Below are 20,154 nucleotides of genomic sequence, written 5' to 3' on the forward strand. Positions count from 1 at the left end.
TGGGTTCCCAACTAGCTTTATTTTCATTTCCAATATTATCAGCAATGATACAGGAGCAATTCAGGCAAATATATCACCTTAAATATATCAGAGAAAAAACTCACTGTCAAGCATGTCTCACTCCAGCAAATGAACATAAACACAGAGAACGAAGTCAGCAGCATTAAATTAAAGTGTCTTTGCCACACTCCTTTCAGAAGTCTCCCCTCGGTGGTATGTATTTCAGTTTACTTATTGTATAAGTTCAAAATTTCATTCATTGCCCAGGGGCTACATTTAAAAAATTCATGTTTAGTTACATTAAATAATTTCACCCCAAAGCACAAACTTCCTTGGAACTGCGGGACACGGGTTCTCTGGCTGTGAGGTGACACCAGCCAGGCCGGCAAGACACTCACAAGCCCTCCTACCACACGCCCTTTGGCGAAGCCCATCGTTCGTTCCACACAACCGTGCGGACTGCGGTTTGAAAGACCAGTGGGACCTGGGGGGGACGCCTGCATGGCCACCACGTGTGCAGAGGCCATCAACTCACATCCCGACGCCAGAGCACGTGGACTCCAAAGGGCAGGACGAGCCCCGCCTCTTGCTGGAAGAGGGGCTGCTTTCTTTCTAGCGTGTTCTTTGACCTGCGCTGCAAAGGCTTGTCCCCAAAGGTGGCTTGCCCAGACAGCTAACACACTGGAGACAGGAACCGGCCCCCACTTTAACCACTAACAGCGGAAAACACGTCTCGACGTTAACAGGAGGAGGCCATGTGTGTCGGTGGGAGGCTCTGGGGATGGGGAGTGCACAGGCGGGGCCCAGGGTTCCCACACTGTCCTTGGCCACCTGCAGCGTCACCGCACAGACTCAGCCCAGAGGATGCTCAGCCAGGGGCAGGTGGGCCAAGCTGGGGGTGGGACATGTCTCTTAAGAGGCACCACAGGGATGCAATCAAGCTGGTGGGGTGACTCTCAGACCCCATGGGCCCCTCAGAGTGAGGTCTAATGGAGGGCCCTGCTCTGCCCTGACTCCACCTTCTCTAGCTGTCGTCCTGAAAGGGGCCCACGCCCCCAGCCTGCCGCCAAGGCCCCTTCCTGCCGCCATCTTCCCTTCTACTACATCCTTTAACGCTCTGGACCAAACCACCTCTCACTAATAATAAAACCAGACTACGCAGGCCAAGGACCGAAACTAGAACAAGGTTGACAATGAAGAACAGGGAGGCCCGCCCCTCCAACAGCACAGGCATCAGGAGGGGCACAGCCCTCCACACACAAGCTCCCCTAAGCTACTCTCACCACTGCCATCAAATCGCCTCTGCAGCATCCTCCTCCCCCAAAACCCAGGGCATGCGCACCGAGCCCCATCATCAACACGTGTCTGAGAGGCTTGGCGCACGGACAAAGCACGAAAGCTGAAGGACCGACCGACACAAGCACAGTCCTTCTGGGACAGAACCATGCCAATGCGACCTGGGAAGGAAATCCCAGCGTCCCTAGAGTGGTCTTTTCTGCGGGTGTGCTGGGCGCAAGGAGCACAGGTGTGCAGGGCCGGCATCAGCGTGGGTGGAGGAGGGTGTGAAGGCTCCAGCAGGCATGCGGTGAGGCTGGGAGCCAGGACCTTACCCAGCACCCAGTGACGCTCAGTCAGTGACTCTGACAAAGCAGAGGACTGGACCTGATTCCTCGGTGTCACACTGTCGTCGTTTAAAAAGTCTCCTCTAGGGGGGGAGCCGGAAAATCTCCCGCAGCAGCAGGCGAGGGAGGGGGAAAGCGACTAGTGTTGAGGGGCTCCAAACAGTGAGACACTGGTGCTTTGATTCTCACGGCGGCGGCCAGAGAGGAGCAGCCCTGGAGGCGCCCCGTCGGCCGGCAGCGCCGCCCTTCTCCACACAGGCTCCGGCTCCGGGCTGCCCACTATCTGCTGGGCTGCAGGTACTGGTGCATGAACATGTTGAGTTCACTGTCCATCCAACCACCTTTATTCCTGCAGAGAAATGATTTGCAGCGGTGAGAGCTGATAATAATAGGTAATACCAGCATTATATGCCAAGCCGTTCTTGGCACAAACCCCTCCAAAACCCACTTCTTACACACGAGGAAAGTGAGATTTTCCAAGATGCCAGCTGTTGTCTGCTTCGCCCTGGGACCACGGGCCAGGCCCTGAACTGGTGGGAACTCTGCTTCCCTGCCTGTCCGTCTCAGGTTCACCCTGTCCCCAGTGGCTGACCAACAGCAGACACTCCCCACATGCACCCTGCTAGTTCCCCGGGGATGAGTGTGTCCCTGGAAAATGGCTGCCCCGGGGGTGGGCGGGGAGGGCACATGGACACAGTCAGGGGAGGGGAAGTCCACTTCCCTGGGCTGGGGCCCATGCCAATGACGCAGCTCCTGGGTGCTGCCCTCAGGGGTGGGGGCAGGAAGCACAAGGTTCCCGTGAGCTGATGCTATCTCGGGCTGAGCGGCCGGGGACTCGTGCAGAGCACACACATTCAGCTCTGTGGCTGCATCATGAAACGTGACTATTTTACAGATGGAAACAGTGAGGCACAGGAAAGCTCAGTGATTGGCCGGAGCACGAGTGCCTGGACCAGAACCTAGGACCTCTGGCTCCTCAGATCAATATCCTCTCCAGCAAACTCTGTTTCGACAGACCCTGTGCAGACTTGGGTTCCCATCTGGTTTCTGCCAGTTACCTGCTACCTAACCCGCTTCCCTGTGGGTAAATGCTGGCTTCCCCCCTTTCCTGAGCTCAGAGAGAAACGGACTAAAATGCATGCGGGGGCCTAGCCCAGTGTCCCCAGCACATAGTGGACAGTCAAGGACAGAAAAGGCTGCTGAAGGCTGAGCAGAGCAGCTCAGGTCAAGTGCCCGAGACGCTGCAGTTGAGAAGGTGCCAGTGAGCTGTAACCCTATGGCCCACACCACCCGGTTCCTCTGCTGCCACCACGGCCATGCCTGCCAGCCAGTGCCGGGGGACAGTGCTGGCACACACCTGGTCTTACACGGGAACAGCTAAATCCCCGCCAGGAGCTGTGCTCGTGACACACACCACAGCCCACACCGCCCAGGCCTCCACACCTGAGCAGCTTTGCCTTGCTCTGAAGGGAAACAAGAACCTCGATTTTCTGGTTCATAGCAGCAATCTCCTGCTCCAGGTTCTCCCGGGTGACATCCACTTGCTGGCACAGATGAGCAAAAGTCCCAGACAGTTCCCTGCGGAGGAGAGAGTCGGGATCAACCGGGCGAAGTGGCTGTTTTAGAGAACAAAGGTGGTGACTAAATCCGACCAACCCAGAGTCGGGCAGCCGCCAGGCCTGTCGCCGGCTGGCAGCTCTGCCCCGCACCAGTCCTGGTTCGGTAGAACCCTCCTACCCCATGCTGAGACCATGCACGTCACAACCAGCACACACACTCTCACCACCATGTCGGAACCAGGAGTGCAGGGCATCATGCCGTGAGACTAGGATTGAGATCTTGGCTCTGCTGCTAATCAGCCAAGCAACTGGGGGCAAGTGACTACTCTTCAAATCTCCATTTCTCCATTTGAAAAGGCAAATGCCAAGAAAAATGTCTGCCTCTAAAGGCTGGAGGAGCAAACGCCGAGCAAAGGGCCTGCCACACGGCAGCTAGCATGCACCCCACCACCAGATCCAGCGATCCACTCCCACCCGACCAGAGCTGTGCCAGGAAGGATGAGCTTGTGCCTTAGAACTTCAAAGCTGCATCCAAACTACAAGCCTTTAAGGCAGGGATAGCGAACCTATGACACGGGTGTCAGAGGTGACATGCAAACTCATTTTTTTGGTTGATTTTTCTTTGTTAAATGCATTTAAATATATAAAATAAATATCAAAAATGTAAGTCTTTGTTTTACTATGGTTGCAAATATCAAAAAATTTCTATGTGACACGGCACCAGAGTTAGGTTAGGGCTTTTCAAAATGCTGACACGCCGAGCTCAAAAGGTTCGCCATCACTGGCTTAAGGCAACCTTTAAAGTAATGTCCCTCATCTGTCCAGTCCTCCTTCCTTAGGGAACCAGACTCTCAGGTGGTCCCAGGTCAGGACACAGGTATCCCTGGAGATGCCACTCCCCATCCCCGGCTGCAAGGTAGCACCGCACAGCTGAAGGTCAGGGTCGGATGGTGCTCAGGACCCAATGGGGACCCAGAGGGAAGCCTGAACCACGGGAGCTGGCGCTGGCTCAGGGATGCTGGCCACTCACTGCTGGACTTGGTGGCTGCAGTTGGAGCCGGTGTAGCTGATGATGAGCTGCAGCTTCTCGCTGGCATACTCCACAAACTGGCGCTTGAAGGCCCTCTCCTTGGCCTTAGTGGTCCAGGTCAGACGCTCGTAGACATAGAGGAGGCCATAGAGTCCAAAGGACAGGGCGATGAGCCGCCAGCCCACCGCCTTCCACACCTGCAGAGGCACAACTGTCAGCTGAGGCTCCCACCGTCCATCCTCTCAGCCCGTCCCTGCCAGGACTTTCCCAAGAGCCCGTCAAGGAGCCTTCGTGCCTCGACTCAAAACACCTCTTTCAACGTCTCCTTTAATCCCACTGAGGCCAAAAGAGCAGGGACCGGCTACAGTTTAAAATAAGGGTCCTAGCCGGTTTGCTCAGTGGATGGAACATTGGCCCATGGACTGAAGGGTCCCGGGTTCGATTCTGGCAAGGGCATATACCTAGGTTGCAGGCTCGATCCCCAGCCCTGGTCAGGGCGTGTGTGGAAGGCAACCAATCGATGTTTCTCTCTCACATCCATGTTTCGTTCTCTCTGTCTCTCCCCCTCCTTGCTACTTTCTCTAAAAATCAATGGAAAAATATCCTCAAGTGAGGATTAACCAAAAATAAAAAATAAGGGAAACTTGGTATTTGCACACATGATTTATGCAAAACAGTGGGTAGGGGTACAGATCCAGGCACACGGAATTTTCTTTTTTTAAATCCTCACCTGAGGACTTGCTTATAGAGGAAGGGAGAAAGAGACATACCAGTAGGAGAGAGAAACCGGTTGCCTTCTGTACGTGCCCTGACCTGGGACTGAACCCACAACCTAGGTATGTACCTTGACTAGGAGCAGAACTGGCACCCTTTTGGTTCACAGGACGAGCTAAACCAGCTGAGCCATTCAGCCGCAGCACACACAATTCTTGAGGATCAACGTTCTGATGACACTGACAAGTCACATTCCACGCATCGTCCCCCCGCAGACGGCTCCTTTCTGTCCTGTTTGTAGCACTTTGCTTCAAGGCAGTGTGACTACATTCAAAGAGCACTGGACTTGGAGCCGGAAATCGAGGCTCCAGCGCTGCCTGCCATCCTGGCTGTGTTTCTGTACACTTGTTTCCCCCAAAACCAGCCTAACGGTCTTCACCAATTCACAGGTTGTTTGGGTAAAACGAGATGTTGTAAAAAGTTACATAGCCATCAAGGGTCAGGGTCTCAGCGAATGACCCTCTGCCAGGTCACCTCTGTGGAGGAACTAGAACATGTGCCTCTGCAGACCGGAGGGAGAGGGCCTCGGCTGCCTCACCCTGGTCTTACAGGTTGAGAAGGCAATTTTGTTAGTTACATTCAGCCACCGTTTCTACAAATCAAATGTCCATAATAGAGTGAACTTGCCCACGTCATCAAGAACATTCAAGGTAGCCCTGGCCGGGTAGCTCAGTTGATTGCAGCATCATTCCCATACACCAAGGCTGTGGGTTTGATCCCCAATCAACGCACATACAAGAATCAACCAATGAATACATAAGAAAGTGGAACGAATCAATGTTTCTCTCTCACACACGGACTCTTAAAATCAACAAAGGGGAAGGGGAAGGGGAAGGGGAAAGGGAAGGGGAAGGGGAAGGGGAAGGGGAAGGGGAAGGGGAAGGGGAAGGGGAAGGGGAAGGGGAAGGGGAAGGGGAAGGGGAAGGGGAAGGGGAAGGGGAAGGGGAAGGGAAGAAAGAGCCGTGGCCAGTGTGGCTCATTTGGTTGAGCGTTGTCCTGAAAGGTTGCTGGTTCGATTCCCGGTCAGGGCACATGACCGGGTTGTGGGCTCGATCCTCAGTAGGGGTCATGCAGGAGGCAGCCAATCCAAGTTTCCCTATCATATCAATGTTTTTTTCTCTCTTTCTCCCTCTCCCTTCCTCTGTCTCTAAAAAAATCAAAAATATTGTTTAAAAATGTAAGCTTAAAAAAAGAAAAAAATTCAAGGTATAAGTTATCTTGGCCGCAGTGTCTCTTGGATCAGGAAGTACAGGAGACCCCAGTTATCAAGAAGGCAGCCTGCACCCATAGCTGGTTTGGCTCAGTGGATAGAGCGTCGGCCCGAAGGGTCCCTGGTTCGATTCCAGTCAAGGGCACATGCCTGGGTTGCAGGAGGCAGCCAATCAATGATTCCCTCTCATCATTGATGTTTTTCTCTCTCTCTCTCCCTCTCACTTCCTCTCTGAAATCAATAAAAATATATTTTTTTAAAAAGAAGGCAGCCTGCAATCTCAGGCCTTAGGGTGGAAAGCAAAGGGCCATAAAACCAAGAGATGGAGAGACAAGGTCGGGCTTGGCCTCTTGTATTAAACCCTTTCAAGTTTTCCTCTTGGTTTTCTTGCCTACAAATGAGACATTCCTGGAACCCACCTCTCTAGAACCCAGGCCTGTCAATTTCTCAGGTCACTTCCCTACCCACCACGCAACCATGCCCGACAGGGGAAAGAGCACAGTCTTAGAGTCAGACGGGGCCAGAGCTCAAAGCCTGGCAAGGTAGTCACAGACTTTGCTATCTGTCAAATGGGACTGGAGGTCCCCTAAATGTCAGCTGAGTGAGACAGACAGGTCAGTAAGTATGTATGCTAAAGGGCTGAGGCTGCACGCTGGCACAGACCAGTGAAGAGAACACTCAGTCTCTGATGGAGGTGAGTGAGCTGTGCCACACAGGGACCACCAGGACTGTGCCCCTCAGTCAGCCCTGTCCTCCCACCTCCCGCCCCTCCCGAGCAGGGCGTGTCACTGACCACTCCTCCAACAACCAGGATGCCCATGGAGGTCCTGGACGTCAGGGAGGCCAGGCCAGTGACCATGGAAACCATGAGTTCTTCTTGGGCGAGCGAGCCCTGAGGCAGAGGGGGCATGCTGGGGTTGGCTGGCGTCAGAGGGATGGGACGCTGAACCTGAAGAGAGAAACAAGGAGAGGGCTAAGAAAAATGGGGCTCATACAATGAAACCTTCAGTGACCCTCAAAGCTAGGGGTCCTGAAACAAGGACGGGGTGGCTTTTCAATTTCCAAAAGGCCAACAGGGGGAAGTGAGCTTCACAAGTTGCAAAGAGGATTTGAGCTTCATAGCAGACCTGCTAGCCCAGGGGTGAGCACTGTGGGAGACCCCGAAATGTGAGCAGTGGCCACCTGGGAAGGCGTCAGCATCCAAAGCGTGGGGCATGTACCAAGAGTAGCACGTGCAACAACTAAAGTACAATACAGAGAGGTGGTGTAAAAATCTGTTTTAAAACGGAATATGGAGCCCCGGCCGGTGGCTCAGGTGGTTGGAGCATCATCCTTTACATCAAAAGGCTGCAGGTTTGGTTCCCGGTCAGGGTGCATACAGAAGGCAAGCCATGGATGTTTCCATCTCACATTGATGCTTCTCTCTCTCCCTTCCCCTCTCTCTAAAATCAATAAACATATCCTTGGAGGAGGAAAATATTTTTAATGGCATATGGAGAGATATTTTATGTCATTCAGATTTAAGTTATGTATTATTATAATGGTTATTTAAAACTATTTACTTTAATATAATTTAATAGTAGTAATGGTTACTTTAATATGCATTAGAAAAAAAATGCAGCCCTAGCTGGTTTGGCTCAGTGGATAGAGCGTCAGCCTGTGGACTAGTGTCCCGGGTTTGATTCTGGTCAAGGGCACATGCCTGGGTTGTGGGCTTGATCCCCAGTAGGGGGGCCTGCAGGAGGCAGCTGATCAATGAATCTCTCTCATCATTGATGTTTCTATTTCTCCCTCTCCCTTCCTCTGTGAAATCAATAAAAATATATTAAAATAAAGAAAGAAAGAAAAGAAAAAAATACAGCTAGCATTTGCAACTTCACAAACATCAGTGCTCAGGATACGGCCAGCCTGGATGTGGGCGCACCGGGACCTGGGCCTCCCGCACGCCCAGGTCAGGGCTGTGCTTGCCTGGTCGTTGTAGCCCATCAAGGCCCGGCGGCTGTTCTTGGGGCCCAGGAACCTGTTCACCAGCATGGTCCACCCGAGAGAGAAATGGAACTCGATGTCCTCCTGAAAGTCAGCACACAGCTTGTCACAGTTCAGGTCGTAGCTGAGGGAGAAGCACTGCCGAGGGACCAGCACGTCAATCTGACTCCGCACGGACGCAGGGAGGAGGGGTTTCAGGCCGTCTGTCAGGAAGAGAACGGGGAGAGCACCTCAGCTCCGCGTGCCGCACCAAGGCCGAGGCTTGGAACGGGAGCCCGTAGCTATGGCCAAGGACGCTGATGGTTCTGCCCAGAACCAGGCCCGATGAGTGGGCTGTGGGACCGGGGGTGCCACACTCGGGTGGGCAGGCCAGCTCTCCCAGGGGGGCAGGTCTGGGCTCCACCCCTGCTAACATTATGCCTCACGTGGATTAAGGGGCAGGCCCCTCAGCCGGTGACGGTCCCGTGTGGTAACACAAGACGGCTCCGGAGGCTACGTGTGGAATGAACTCATGACATCACCCAGAACCTGAAGGCATCGAGTTGACTCATCGTAAAAGGTGACAGATAGAAAGGTGGTCTCTGCGGCCTGGCCTCCGAGCCGCGTTCCCTGCACTCACCGATCATCTCCTGCTGCATGGTCTGCAGGGAGCCGGTGATGGCCGTGGAGCAGCGGTCGGACATGTTTCGGCCCAGTCCTTCCTCTATGTGGCGGTGTAGTTCCTGCAACCAGACGGGAGGTTGAGAGAAGAAGCACCCCAGACAGGACTTCCTTCTGGGAGCCAAAGGACAAGGAGATGGAGGCTGTCAGCCCGTGCCCCGGGAGCTGACATGGGCGAGCTGAGTGAGGCCTGGTCCCGTCTCCCCGGCTAAGGGATCCTGACAGACCAGCAGGGACTGAACCACGGCTGCTTGGAGATGCCACCCAGCAGCCAAAAGGATTGAGGGGTGCTTAATGCGAGCACTGCTGCTAATGACTCACATTCTTATAAACCTTGAGGACGACGGGAGAAGGGTGGAAATCCATCTGGTACTCGTCCACCAGCACAGAGAGGCGCCTGATCTCCTCGGCCATCGCCGTCGACACCTATAGAAGGAAACGTTAGGGATCGAGAAAGAATGTGTCTAAATCTGCACTGGGAGAGCGTCTAAAGAGAGTCTCCGATTCCATATCCTCTATCCCCCACCACGCCAGCCGTCTCCTCCGCTCGTCATGAAATGAAAGCCTTTGAGGTAGAAGGGACGTGAGGGGTTGGCTGGCTGAATGCTCATCTAAGATCTGGAGAAGGTGACCTGCCCAGGGAACCCGGCGGAGGCGCTGCGTGCTGGAATCAGGGCCACAGGCTCCTTCTCAGGCTGAGAAGGCCCCCGGATGAGGAGGTCTGCTTTTCCACTTTCCCACCCTGGACTCTGCTCTGAGCCCGACCCGTTTCTCACCTGCCTTTCGACTTCCTCCGTAATCTGCTTAATCCGCAGTTTGTAGTCTTGCGCCAAGAGCTCCAACTGTTTGTCAATAAATGTCAGCCGCTCCTGCCGCTCCTCGCGCATTTCCAGGCAGTAAACCCTGAGAGAGCGAGCTGGTTACAAGACCCAGGCCCCCACTCCACTAAGCAGAGGAGCCAGAGGGGCTGCCGGAAAGCCTGTGTGGGCCCAGCTTGGTCCTGGCCGCAGTGAGGCCGGGGGCCTTGGCAGTGTCACTCACACACGCAGGTATGTGCTCACCCCCTTCCCACGTACGAGGGAGAGATGGCCCAGCCACTCACTCTCAGGTCTTCCATTAGGAAGATGTGGTGGTGACAGCGGGAGAGGTGCCTGCAAGGGGTCTGGAACAAGTGCTGCCAAGTAACAGAGGGAAAAAATGCCCAACCCCACTCCTCTGCGGGACTCTCCACCAAGAAGCCTGGCAAAACTCACCCAGTCCCAAGCGGTGTGAGGGTCAGGAAACGGGAGTCCCAGCACATAAGCTGGTGGGACTAGGAATGGGCTTAGATGTTTCAGAAAGCAACCAAGTCAAACTGGGTAAAACTGAAAATGCACGTACCTAAAATGAACGGTCCTACCTCCCAGAATTATTCCCAGAAAGGAGCGCGTAATTGTGCCTGGGGGGCCTGTAAATGGTGTCCACTGCAGCATGGTTTGCAACAGCAAAAAAATAAAATCTAAAAAGCAGTCAATGGGCCCCCAGCTGGTTTGGCTCAGTGGATAGAGCATCGGCCTGCGGCCAATGAGGGGTCCTGGTTTCGATTCAGTCAAGGGCATGTACCTCCGTTGCAGGCTCGATCCCTGGCCCTGGTTGGGGCTCCTTTCAGGAGGCAACCAATCGATGTGTCTCTCTCACATCAATGTTTCTCTCTCTCTCTCTCTTTCCTCCTTCTCCCTTCCACTCTCTCTCTCAAAAAAAAGGAAAAATATCCTCTGGTGAGGATTGACAAAAAAAAAAAAAAAAGTCAATGGGAAATGAGGCATTCTCAATCCACATGGCGTTCTCTCTAGCAGTGAACAGTCACAGCTCCTAACACCTGTACCCACAGATGAAGGCAAAGGAGAGGTGAGTGAAAGACTGCGCAGGAACCAGAATGGCGCTGTGGCTGTACGTTCAGAGCACACCCAAAGCAACACTACATGTTCCTCAGGGTTTACGCAAACAGCTCTTACATGGACGATAGGGCTACACACCAGATCATGGTCATGGTCGCCTTGGAGGGGTGAGCAGAGTGACACTGGGTCAAGGGGCTGAAGAATCAAAGGTACTTCCATTTTTTCTGTGTTTTAACTTAAAAATAATATAAAGAAAACACTGACTATCAATTCTGTGTGGTGGTAGCAAGGTGCTTTAATCTTTGTGCCTTCCTATATTTTAACATCTCTCCAAAAAAAGGTTATTTTTAAAATGTGTTCTGCTCCGGGCTCTGAGAATGGCTGTAGTGCCCGGGGCAGCTCTGGGCCAGGCCTCCAGCATGAGCTGGTGAGGGTGGCATTTCAGGGCGCCATGCTGCACAGGCCGGGTGGGACAGACCCCCAGTGGTCCCCTCACCAGGCTGCTCCGTGTACATCTAGTGAGGCCTGGCGGCTGGGGAAGGGCACCTGCATGGGAACCCAGAGACTCGGCTCTGCTGGCAGGGCTCTGCCCCTGGCCCATCGTCCCAGGCAGGGGGTGAGGCGGTCACTTCCCAGCATCCCCTCTTCACGCAGGCCTGCCCGAGGTCCCGGGTCCTTACCGCTGCTCCTGAGCCGCGATGTGCAGAGAGTCCATGATGAGGCGAACGGCTTCCGCAATCTGCTTGGCCCGGACCGTGTGCTGCTCGAATTTGGTCTTCACTGCAGACTGGGAGATGCACTCCTGGAACAGACAAGAGGTGCTGAGGAGGCACGCGGGCCACCAGCCAGGGCCAGGCTCTGGTTTCACTGCCAGGGACATGGCCGGTGACAGCTGGGGAGCCCAGAAGCACCAGAGACCAAAATCAAAGGACTCACCTCAAACCTCCTCTCAAAGTTCTGAAACTCAAGCATCCTCACTTGAAAGCCCTCTGCAAGAGCGCCCCCTAGGAGAACTGCATGTTAGTCTGGAAATAGCTGTGCAGGGAGGAAAGTGAAAACCCACAAAGCCACCCCAATGCGACACTTGGCTAAACACTGGGGGGAGCAAAGAGCTGCTCACCCAGGCTCTTCTCACCACATCCTTCTCAGAACTATTTTCTGTCGGCTGACAGCATGAGACCAAACGTCTCAAACATTAGGGAAAAGAGGAAGTTGGTCTCACTGTCACCTCCTTCGGGCATGCCCTGGGCCTTCTGGATCCTGGCGTTCAGCGCCTCCTTGGCAGACACAAAGAAGATGCGGTCTCCGGCCTGGCCTCGATCCACCACGTCCAGCTCATCCACCAGGAAGCTGGTGCAACGCTCCATGTGCTGCCGCCGCACCTGGAGCCCAAGCAGAGGGGTGTCTGTGACCAGGGGGGGCAGGCGAACCATCTCCCACCATTTGTGCTCTCTAGTCACCAAGCCCCCCAGAAGCAATATGGCCATGGGAGTGTCCTAGGGGATGGCCTGCCAAAGGTATTTAATGCATATATAAGCAGAACTGCTAACACATGCCTCAAGCCGCCTCTGGTGAGGGCCTAACCAGTGTCTCACTTTTGTGCCCCAGAATGAAAGGATCTGGGCTCTATGCTGACAAGCCGAGTCCTCCAAGGCCTACTTATAAATGATTGGGCACCATCATACAATCCTGTCTAGCTCTGAAGTCTAGGGTTCTACTACTAGAACTTACAAAGCCAACAGCCTCTTGGGCCACCTGCCGCGTGCCTTTCTCAGTGTTGAGAGATTTCATCCCTGCAGCAATTCCATTACATCCACCTCACAGGTGAGGCATTTGCCAAAGTCACACTGCCCAATGTCAGCCTGTGGACTGCACACTCTTCCATCCCTATTACCAATCTGTGACTCCTGTTTCTTTCATCTCACACATGAACCAATTATTCTTCATCCCCTTTTAAACCTCCTTCCTGGATATCTTCCTAGAGCTGAGCCGGTTCTATGATGATTAATCCTTTATGAACCAAAGTGAGCACAGGCCCCAGACAAGGGTGCAGCTTATGTGCTGGGGACACCCTGCAGACCTGGATGAAAGCCTCTAAGAGTGGAGGGTCTGGGAAAGTGACTGGCAGGTGAAGAGAGCGTTTAGAGCCGGCAGAAGACCCCACAGTGACCCGAGGGAACACTTGGGAAATCTTTGGTGATGAAATTCCTTCAGGAAAGGCGTGAACCCGATGCAGCCTGGGAGTGCACGAAGGGGCCCCGGGTACCCATGTGGGGTGGCAGTCCCCAAACTGAATAAAGAGGCACCAACCTCCTCCATGTACTCGGGCTCTGAGGCGGACGCATCCCAGCGGTTGTTCAGAATGAAGATGTTGGGGCGGGACAGGCGCTCGCTCACCTTGTGGAAGAATTGCTTTTCCTGCATGAGAGGGAAAGACCTCAGTGGAGGAGGGGCCCAGCCAGCCAAGGCCCTGGGAGCGTGGGAAAGGCGGAGGAGGGGTTACCGTCTGCATCAGGGTAGACTCCGAGTTGGCCACCAGCACAAACACATCAGCGTCCAGGCAAAACTTGTCAATCCAGCTGTCTAGCTCTGTGGTGACATCGATGCCGGGGCTAGAGGTAACAGGGTTAAACTGATATCAGGCACACAGACCATGGGTCCTGTTCTTCCTGCTGTGGCAGACCTGAGGCAGCCAAGCAAGGGAAGGAGACAGCGATAAGAGGGGAGAAAAATGCCATCCCTTACTGAAGGGACTTTTACTTTTCATTTCAGAACATTCCAGGTAATCCAAACATGTGTTTCCTGCCACGTGCATCTATCACTGTTACAAAAACATAATGATTTATAATTTTACTCTGGAGATAAACAATTAAGGTGAAGTGTGGCCCTGGCCACATAGCTCAGTTGGTTAGAGCGTCACCACAATACACCAGGGTTGCGGGTTCAATCGCTGGTCAGGGCACATATAAGATCAAACCAATGAATGTATAAATAAGTGGAACAACACATTGATGTTTCTCTCTCTCAAATTAATAATTAAAATAAAGGTGAAGTGTTATATCCATGAGTCCAATAAGCACTACAGTACGGTATTTCTTGGTATAGTTGCAACCTGCCCACAAAGCAGGAGCAAAGGGCTCCTTCAGCAGAAATAAAGTACAACACGGACCCCACCCCATACACACGTACTAACACTGGGCTGAGGCTTTGGCCACCCCTCCCATCCCTCCTCACAGGCCATCACCGGCACATCTTCAGGGCACTGATGCCAATGGGTACCGTCACCAGACCCCGGAGGAAATCCAAGAGGCAGGGGGATCTGGTAGAGCCAATACATAAGCAGAGCAAGGACAGGGCCCAGGGGACATTGGCTTGATGATCCAGAAATGGGACTCCTGGACCTTAGGCTTGGACCTCCTAGGGGGCACCTTCCCCCTTACCTGTCCATCAGCACGAGGTCATCCTTGAGCAGCGGGCACTTGGAGTTGGGCCACATCACACTCACCAGGCTGCCGGCGTGCAGCTGCTCATCTTGGTGGAGGGCATGCGCCAGCTGGTTCACAGTCTGATGGGTGGAGGGGAAGGACGTTCAGGGCCGCGGACCAGCCCCAGCCAGACTGCCTGTGCTGCCTGGCATGGCACAGTGGCCTGAGACTGCTGGCCACTTGGCTTCCCCTTTCCTTTCATTTCACACATAAAAAGCCAAGACCTGGGAGCTGCCAGGAGAAACAACTATTCTTCACTCCCCTCTCAGCTTCTCCCTCAGACACTGCGCTAAAGCTGGCGGTGCTCTGTAGTAAGTCTTTATGAACCGGAATGAGCATCTGGCCCCACACAAGATGCAACTGGCTCTCAGAGAAATTGAATGTACAAGCTCCTAGCTGGTATGTCAGAACCCCAGAGCAAATGCAGGAATCGCTCTCTGGCAACTTCCCTGAGGAGAACAAGGCATGTACTCTCTTCAGGTCAAGAGAAAAGCCAGATGGCCTGCTGGGTAACAGGCAAGGAACTGCAGACTCCTCATTCCTGGTGCTCCCGGCTCCAGCCCTCCCCGAAACAGCTCTCCTCAACAGCCAGGGAGCGGGGGCTGCCACACCCCACCAGCAGGGCACCACCCTCTCCGGAGGGAGCTGTTACTCCTGTCCTGCTAGTTGGTCCCAGCCCCGATGCGCCCTCCAGGACGCCCAGGGCTGCGGCCCCGCCCCGCCCCACACAGCACCGCACCTTGATGCTCCTCTTCTCCTCGGAGCCCTCCGTGAGGAGGAAGGCCTCGTGGCCGTCTGTGCCCTCCACCCGCAGGAAGCAATTGGTGGTGTGGCCGATCCCGGAGGGCAGGACTTTGTCCCACAGCATGGCATTGATCACGGTGCTCTTCCCATTGCTCGTCCTGTGGGAAGGAAACATGGCTGTCCGTGAGGCCCCGACATCTGCATTTTGGGCTTTCGCAATGAAGTGACCAGCCTGGAAGTCCGAGGCCTTGTTCTCTGCAGTGGCAGCAGTGCCCACCAGGCAGAGCGGGCGCTCTGAGTTCATGGAAATGGGCGGACAGGCGCCTGGCCTGTGCCCGTGAGGGGCTCCTGGCTCATCACTGCAAACCCACATGCAAGGCACTCACACGGTGTGGCGTCAGCACGATGCCGCTTCCCTGTCCTTAAACGGGCCGGCCCCGACCGCAGCCTCTCAGCACCACTGAGGGAGACCTAAGGACACCCGCTCCTTCCACTGGAAACCACTGACACCCTCAGCCTCAGTGACCTCAGCTAATGGCCCCAGTGGTCCCGGTTTCCACAAAAGGCTGAGTTTGCTGCTCTCCTCCCACTGTGCTCCTCCTCACACATAAGCCCCACCACATCGGCCCTGCCGGTAACTGCTGCTACAGGGCAGCCTGCTGCAGCATTCTTGCCTACCGTGCCCCCAGGACCTTGGGGTGCTCAGCCTGTGGTCCTGCACAAAGTGTCTCCCTCACCCCATCCCTCCCTCCCAGCCCAGAGGGAAAAAGGTGTGCGGGCTTCGAGAACTCACCGGCCAAAAAAAGCCACTTTCATGTGCCGCCGGGCCAGCACCTCGCTGATGCCCCGCACTTTGGACAAGTAACCTTTGACGTCCAGAACCTGTTCTTCTGTCGTAACGGGGTCCAGTTCTGCATTCCTGTGGGTGTCTGGAGGCGGGGAGTGGAAATGGGTCAGCACCTGCTCTAAGGAGTTCCACGGTCACATCTGGAAGGAACAGAGGCCACCGAGGTGGCTCCCTGCTGCTGGGCTGAGGTCCCGCTTCCCTACTGTGGGCCGCAGTGCGCAGTGACGAACACGGCTTCCGGGGGCAGGACTACCTGGTTCCAGTGCAGGCAAGGACGTGCTGGTCTCACCTCTTCCTGGCTTTGTGACCTCAAGCAAATGGGCCTTTCTGGGTCTTAGTTTCCTCATCCTTAAAGTGCAGATAACAGTCCCTACCTCATGTGACTACTGCAAGGATTAAATGAATTAAAGCACAAAAAGTGCTAAAAATGGTGGCTAGTGCATGATGGATACTCAAATATTAACTGTCATCATTTACTTTTCTGTTTAGTACTTAACAAATACTTACAAAGTTCTCACTACATGCCAGGCACAGATCTGGTCACTTTTCAAAGCTACATCTAAAAGAGACAGCCGGTAGGCCAACAAACCCTCCGTCCTAAGGCAGGAACTCTCCCCTTCCCCAGCCAGGGCAATCCCAACACATCTCAAGTTCTCCAGCTCGTTCCCTTCCAGTCCACCAACAGGAGAGGCCTCCTATTTTCACACGAAAAAGGAAGACCACTCCTGATGCCATCTTATAAAAACCTTCATTAAGCACGTGTTTGCCCACAGTACCACCTCAGTGAGTGACTCAGAGGGTTATAGTCTGGGCTCTGGGAGGACAGCGGCCGGGTCTGCCCCATCCCTGCATGCCCACTGCCAGGCACACCAGAGAGACTGCGAAATAAGCAGATCGTGAACAGGAATCATTTCAACAACCAACCTTATAACTTTAAAATTCAGATGTTTAAGTTTAACAAATATTTAGGAAATACTTTCTCTCGCCTCAGGCCCCATGCTGAGGGCAGGGCACAGACAGTCCCCTCTCAGTCTGTCCGCTTGGGCTGCTGTCACAGAACCCAATGGGTGCCTCACACACAACAGAAATGTATTGATCAGGATGCCAGCTGGTGGGTGAGGCCCTATTCCAGTTCCGACTTCTTCTATCCTTACCTGGTGGAAGGGGCTAGAACTTTGTGGGGGTCTCTTTTATAAGAGCACAATTCTCATTCATGAGGGCTCCACCCTCCTCATGACCCAATCACCTCCCAAGGCCCCACCTCCTATCACTATCACATGGGCGTTAGGAGTCCAACATGTGAACTTGAGGGAACACAAACATTCAGACCACAGTACTGGACATATGTCCTTTCTTTTAATAGAAGCCTGACATGTAAACCAGGCAGAAGCCAAGCCACTCTAGTGGAAAACAGCGTGGAGAGAAGCGTGTCCCTGGAGCATTTCCACTGAACCTCTAGGGTTCCACAGACGAGAGTCTGAAAACCCTGGTCTCGCCTGAGCCCTGCTTTCATAAATGCGGAGACCAAGGGCAGATAAGACGCAGCAGCGACTGCATCGTTACTGACAGTCCCAGGACCTGGCGCCAGGACGTGCCTCCTAGAGAGGGAGCCTGAGAAAGTCAGTGGCTGGAGGGGGCACTCAGACTGAGCAGGACCCTGGGAACCAGCCCTTCTCTGCTGAGCCTACGGGTCGGGCTCTGATCAGTAACTCATGAAAAAGGTGCCAGTGATGCAAGTTTCCTATTCATAGTCCTGTTGTCTAAAAATATCAGAGAACACTGTGGTCAGAAACAAACACCACCAGAAAGAGCCCCGTATTAATGGCAGCAGAACTGGGCCACGGAAAACACCTGGGTAAAGCCCCCGTGTGCCACTTACACAGTATCAGGCAACTCACCCCTCAACCTGCTTGTGTTTCAGACGGGGATTAGATCCACCTACCCCTCGTGATCAAATGAAGTCATATACGGGGAATTCTTAAATGGCAGGTCCCTTGTGTTCCTGGCCGATCTCCCTGGGACCCACCTCCACACCATTCCGAGCAGAGCGTTGCATCTGGGCCTGAGCCCCCCAGGAGCAGGGCTGCTCCTGCCCACCCCAAGACCCTGCACCTAAATATCCGAACCGACAGGAGCGGGCCCGGCTCAGCAGGCCGGTCTCACCTTCCAGGAAGGTGGCACTCTCTTGGATGTAGGCGCCCAGCTGCTCGAAAATGCCATTGATTTTCTTCTTGGCAGTGACAAAGTGCTTGAGTGGAGAAGCATTCACCTCAGCCATGTGTCTCTTATCCTTCTTGACTGTGACAACGGAGTTGCATCGAGGGAAGAACAGGGACATCGCGCTGTAAGAGAAGAGACTGTCAGCGAGCCCGGGAACACCAGCTGGGCGTCATTCCGGTGTACGGCAGGGGCTGCAGGGGAGCGGAGACCAGCCGAGGGTCCATCGAGAACACGGGCTCCAGGACCAGAGCAGGGCCGGGAAGTAGGAGCCACATCTCAAGAGAAAGCAAGGACCTCTCAGGACACTAGGGCCAGGCTCCCTGTCACAGAACCTGGGCACAGGCCCTGGAGTCAGGGCCCAAATTCAGGCCTAGCACTGGCCGTTCCTCGCCTGTTGAAGTGACAGACCCTGCCTTCCCCACCTCAGAGAGACGAGGAGGAATCGAGAGGCAGAAAAATATTACAGAAATCCACCTATCTCCTACATATCACCCATCTGAGAAACAGCACTGAATACTGAAAGCAGAGAAAGCAAAGTGACACTCATGGTCAGTGCCTCCCACCACTCTCCCCTGCTGTCCGGGTCCCGACGGCCCTAATTTCTAACAGTTTTGGTTTTGGAGTTGGGGGCAAAGAGGCACAAGGAGGGATGATCCTCAAGGGAGAGGTTTATAATTTACTTAAAAACATGTATTGGTCTCCCTCATTATCAATGTGTGCACAGTAGAAAATGTGGAAACTAAAGGCAAAAAAATCCAGAGGAGCTATGTAGTAACTGACACGCTCAGTGGCAGGAAGTAACCGCACAGGAAGATTTGATGATAAATTCCTACTGGGTAGCTCATGGAGGGCAGTCACACCTCAGGCCTATAACCTCCTCAGTAAAAAGTTAATCTTTGCCTTGACCTTCTGTTCTTGGGTACCTGGGTACTTCTGAAGTATCAGAGCAATGCTCTCTTTCAGACTCCTCAGAGGCATAACCACCCTCATGGGAGCACATATCGTATTATCTCTATGCCACCTCTACCACTGTAAATGCTAAACGTTAACTATTGTGTGCACACCGATGTAAAAGAAGTATGCATCCCTCCATTTCCCTTTTTATCCAGAGGTTTCCCAGCTCTGCTTTCCCTGCCTCCTAGTCTGCCACCAATGGATTTCATGTCATCAGCCTAATGTTCCCTCCTTTGATTCCCAATGCACAAAAGGAACTGCAAAATGGCCATGCCCACAGCATATTCTCAATCCGTGTTTCCTCAGTCCTGCTTCCGGGCACGTCCTTAGTTTGGCTCTAATAAACTCCTGTAAATATTTCTACAGGGGCTGGAAGTTTGTACTCGGACACCACCTCCCTGTGACAAGCACTGTTAACGTTACCAACACGGCCTGTTTCTGTGTGGGAGGCTCTCCTGCTCTCATTCACCCACACACACACACCTTCAGAGCCTCGTTTTTCCAGATAGCAATAACATGCTAGGGGTCTAGAGACCTCACTCCAAAGCCCTAGAGACATGTGGCTAAAGTCAAAAGGGCAGACAGACCGAAGAAGATCCCACATGCGGTTGGGAATCTCTGCTCCCAAAAGCAGACTGTTCCTCAGAGACCCCACTACACACAGAGCTACTCCACCAGCAGAGCCCTGGGATCCTTGGAAGTCAAGGGGGAAAAGCCCCTCCATGGATGAGTCGGCCTGTGCTGCAGCCGTATGGGTGTGCCTGGCTCTACCCTCCCCAACACCCAGCACATTCCTGCCCGCCACTCCCTGTCTAGCAGGCCTAATCAGAGCCATCAGCCCTCTCATCGGCCAAGCAATCACTACCTGGGAAAGGAGAAGGCATTGCTCATGAGTAAGCATGTAAGAGAAACTGCCAAAGGGTATCAAAGTTCCCGGGAAACAAAGTATCTAGAAAAAGTAGATTCTGCAGAACTGGAAACTGGCTCTTAGGAACTAACCATCCCAAAGAACAGGCAGAAAGACAGACAGATCCACAGGGAAACTGCAACCAACATGTTTTGCCTAGAGCCACAGATTACTTTGCATTGTTCATGATTTCTGGGGAGACAGAAGTGACTTGTATGTCCATTTCTACCTTCCTCCTCAGTAAAACACCACAACCGCCGGAGAGTTTCTTATCATGGA

General features: G+C 53.7%; 1 protein-coding gene across 3 annotated transcripts in view; it reads right to left on the reverse strand.

The window, feature by feature from the left end:
* Positions 1 to 20,154, reverse strand: part of MFN2 (mitofusin 2) — a 24,242-nt gene continuing 4,088 nt past the window's right edge. For 2 of the 3 annotated variants that reach the window (XM_059691227.1, XM_059691228.1), the window contains 17 exons: positions 17,958 to 18,136; positions 15,741 to 15,876; positions 14,943 to 15,105; positions 14,159 to 14,283; positions 13,222 to 13,330; positions 13,029 to 13,136; positions 11,941 to 12,100; positions 11,655 to 11,722; positions 11,399 to 11,520; positions 9,618 to 9,744; positions 9,163 to 9,267; positions 8,801 to 8,903; positions 8,164 to 8,384; positions 6,989 to 7,144; positions 4,212 to 4,408; positions 3,066 to 3,200; positions 1 to 1,971 (listed from right to left, as the gene is read on the reverse strand). In XM_059691227.1, coding sequence (XP_059547210.1) covers positions 1,902 to 1,971; positions 3,066 to 3,200; positions 4,212 to 4,408; positions 6,989 to 7,144; positions 8,164 to 8,384; positions 8,801 to 8,903; positions 9,163 to 9,267; positions 9,618 to 9,744; positions 11,399 to 11,520; positions 11,655 to 11,722; positions 11,941 to 12,100; positions 13,029 to 13,136; positions 13,222 to 13,330; positions 14,159 to 14,283; positions 14,943 to 15,105; positions 15,741 to 15,876; positions 17,958 to 18,132 — 2,280 coding nt within the window. In that variant the 5' untranslated portion in view covers positions 18,133 to 18,136 and the 3' untranslated portion in view covers positions 1 to 1,901. The remainder of the gene's footprint in view (positions 1,972 to 3,065; positions 3,201 to 4,211; positions 4,409 to 6,988; positions 7,145 to 8,163; positions 8,385 to 8,800; positions 8,904 to 9,162; positions 9,268 to 9,617; positions 9,745 to 11,398; positions 11,521 to 11,654; positions 11,723 to 11,940; positions 12,101 to 13,028; positions 13,137 to 13,221; positions 13,331 to 14,158; positions 14,284 to 14,942; positions 15,106 to 15,740; positions 15,877 to 17,957; positions 18,137 to 20,154) is intronic. The other variant, XM_059691229.1, reaches the window with a different exon arrangement.

The sequence above is a fragment of the Myotis daubentonii genome, chromosome 3 (assembly GCF_963259705.1).
Source record: "Myotis daubentonii chromosome 3, mMyoDau2.1, whole genome shotgun sequence".
In the NCBI taxonomy this organism is placed as follows: domain Eukaryota; kingdom Metazoa; phylum Chordata; class Mammalia; order Chiroptera; family Vespertilionidae; genus Myotis; species Myotis daubentonii.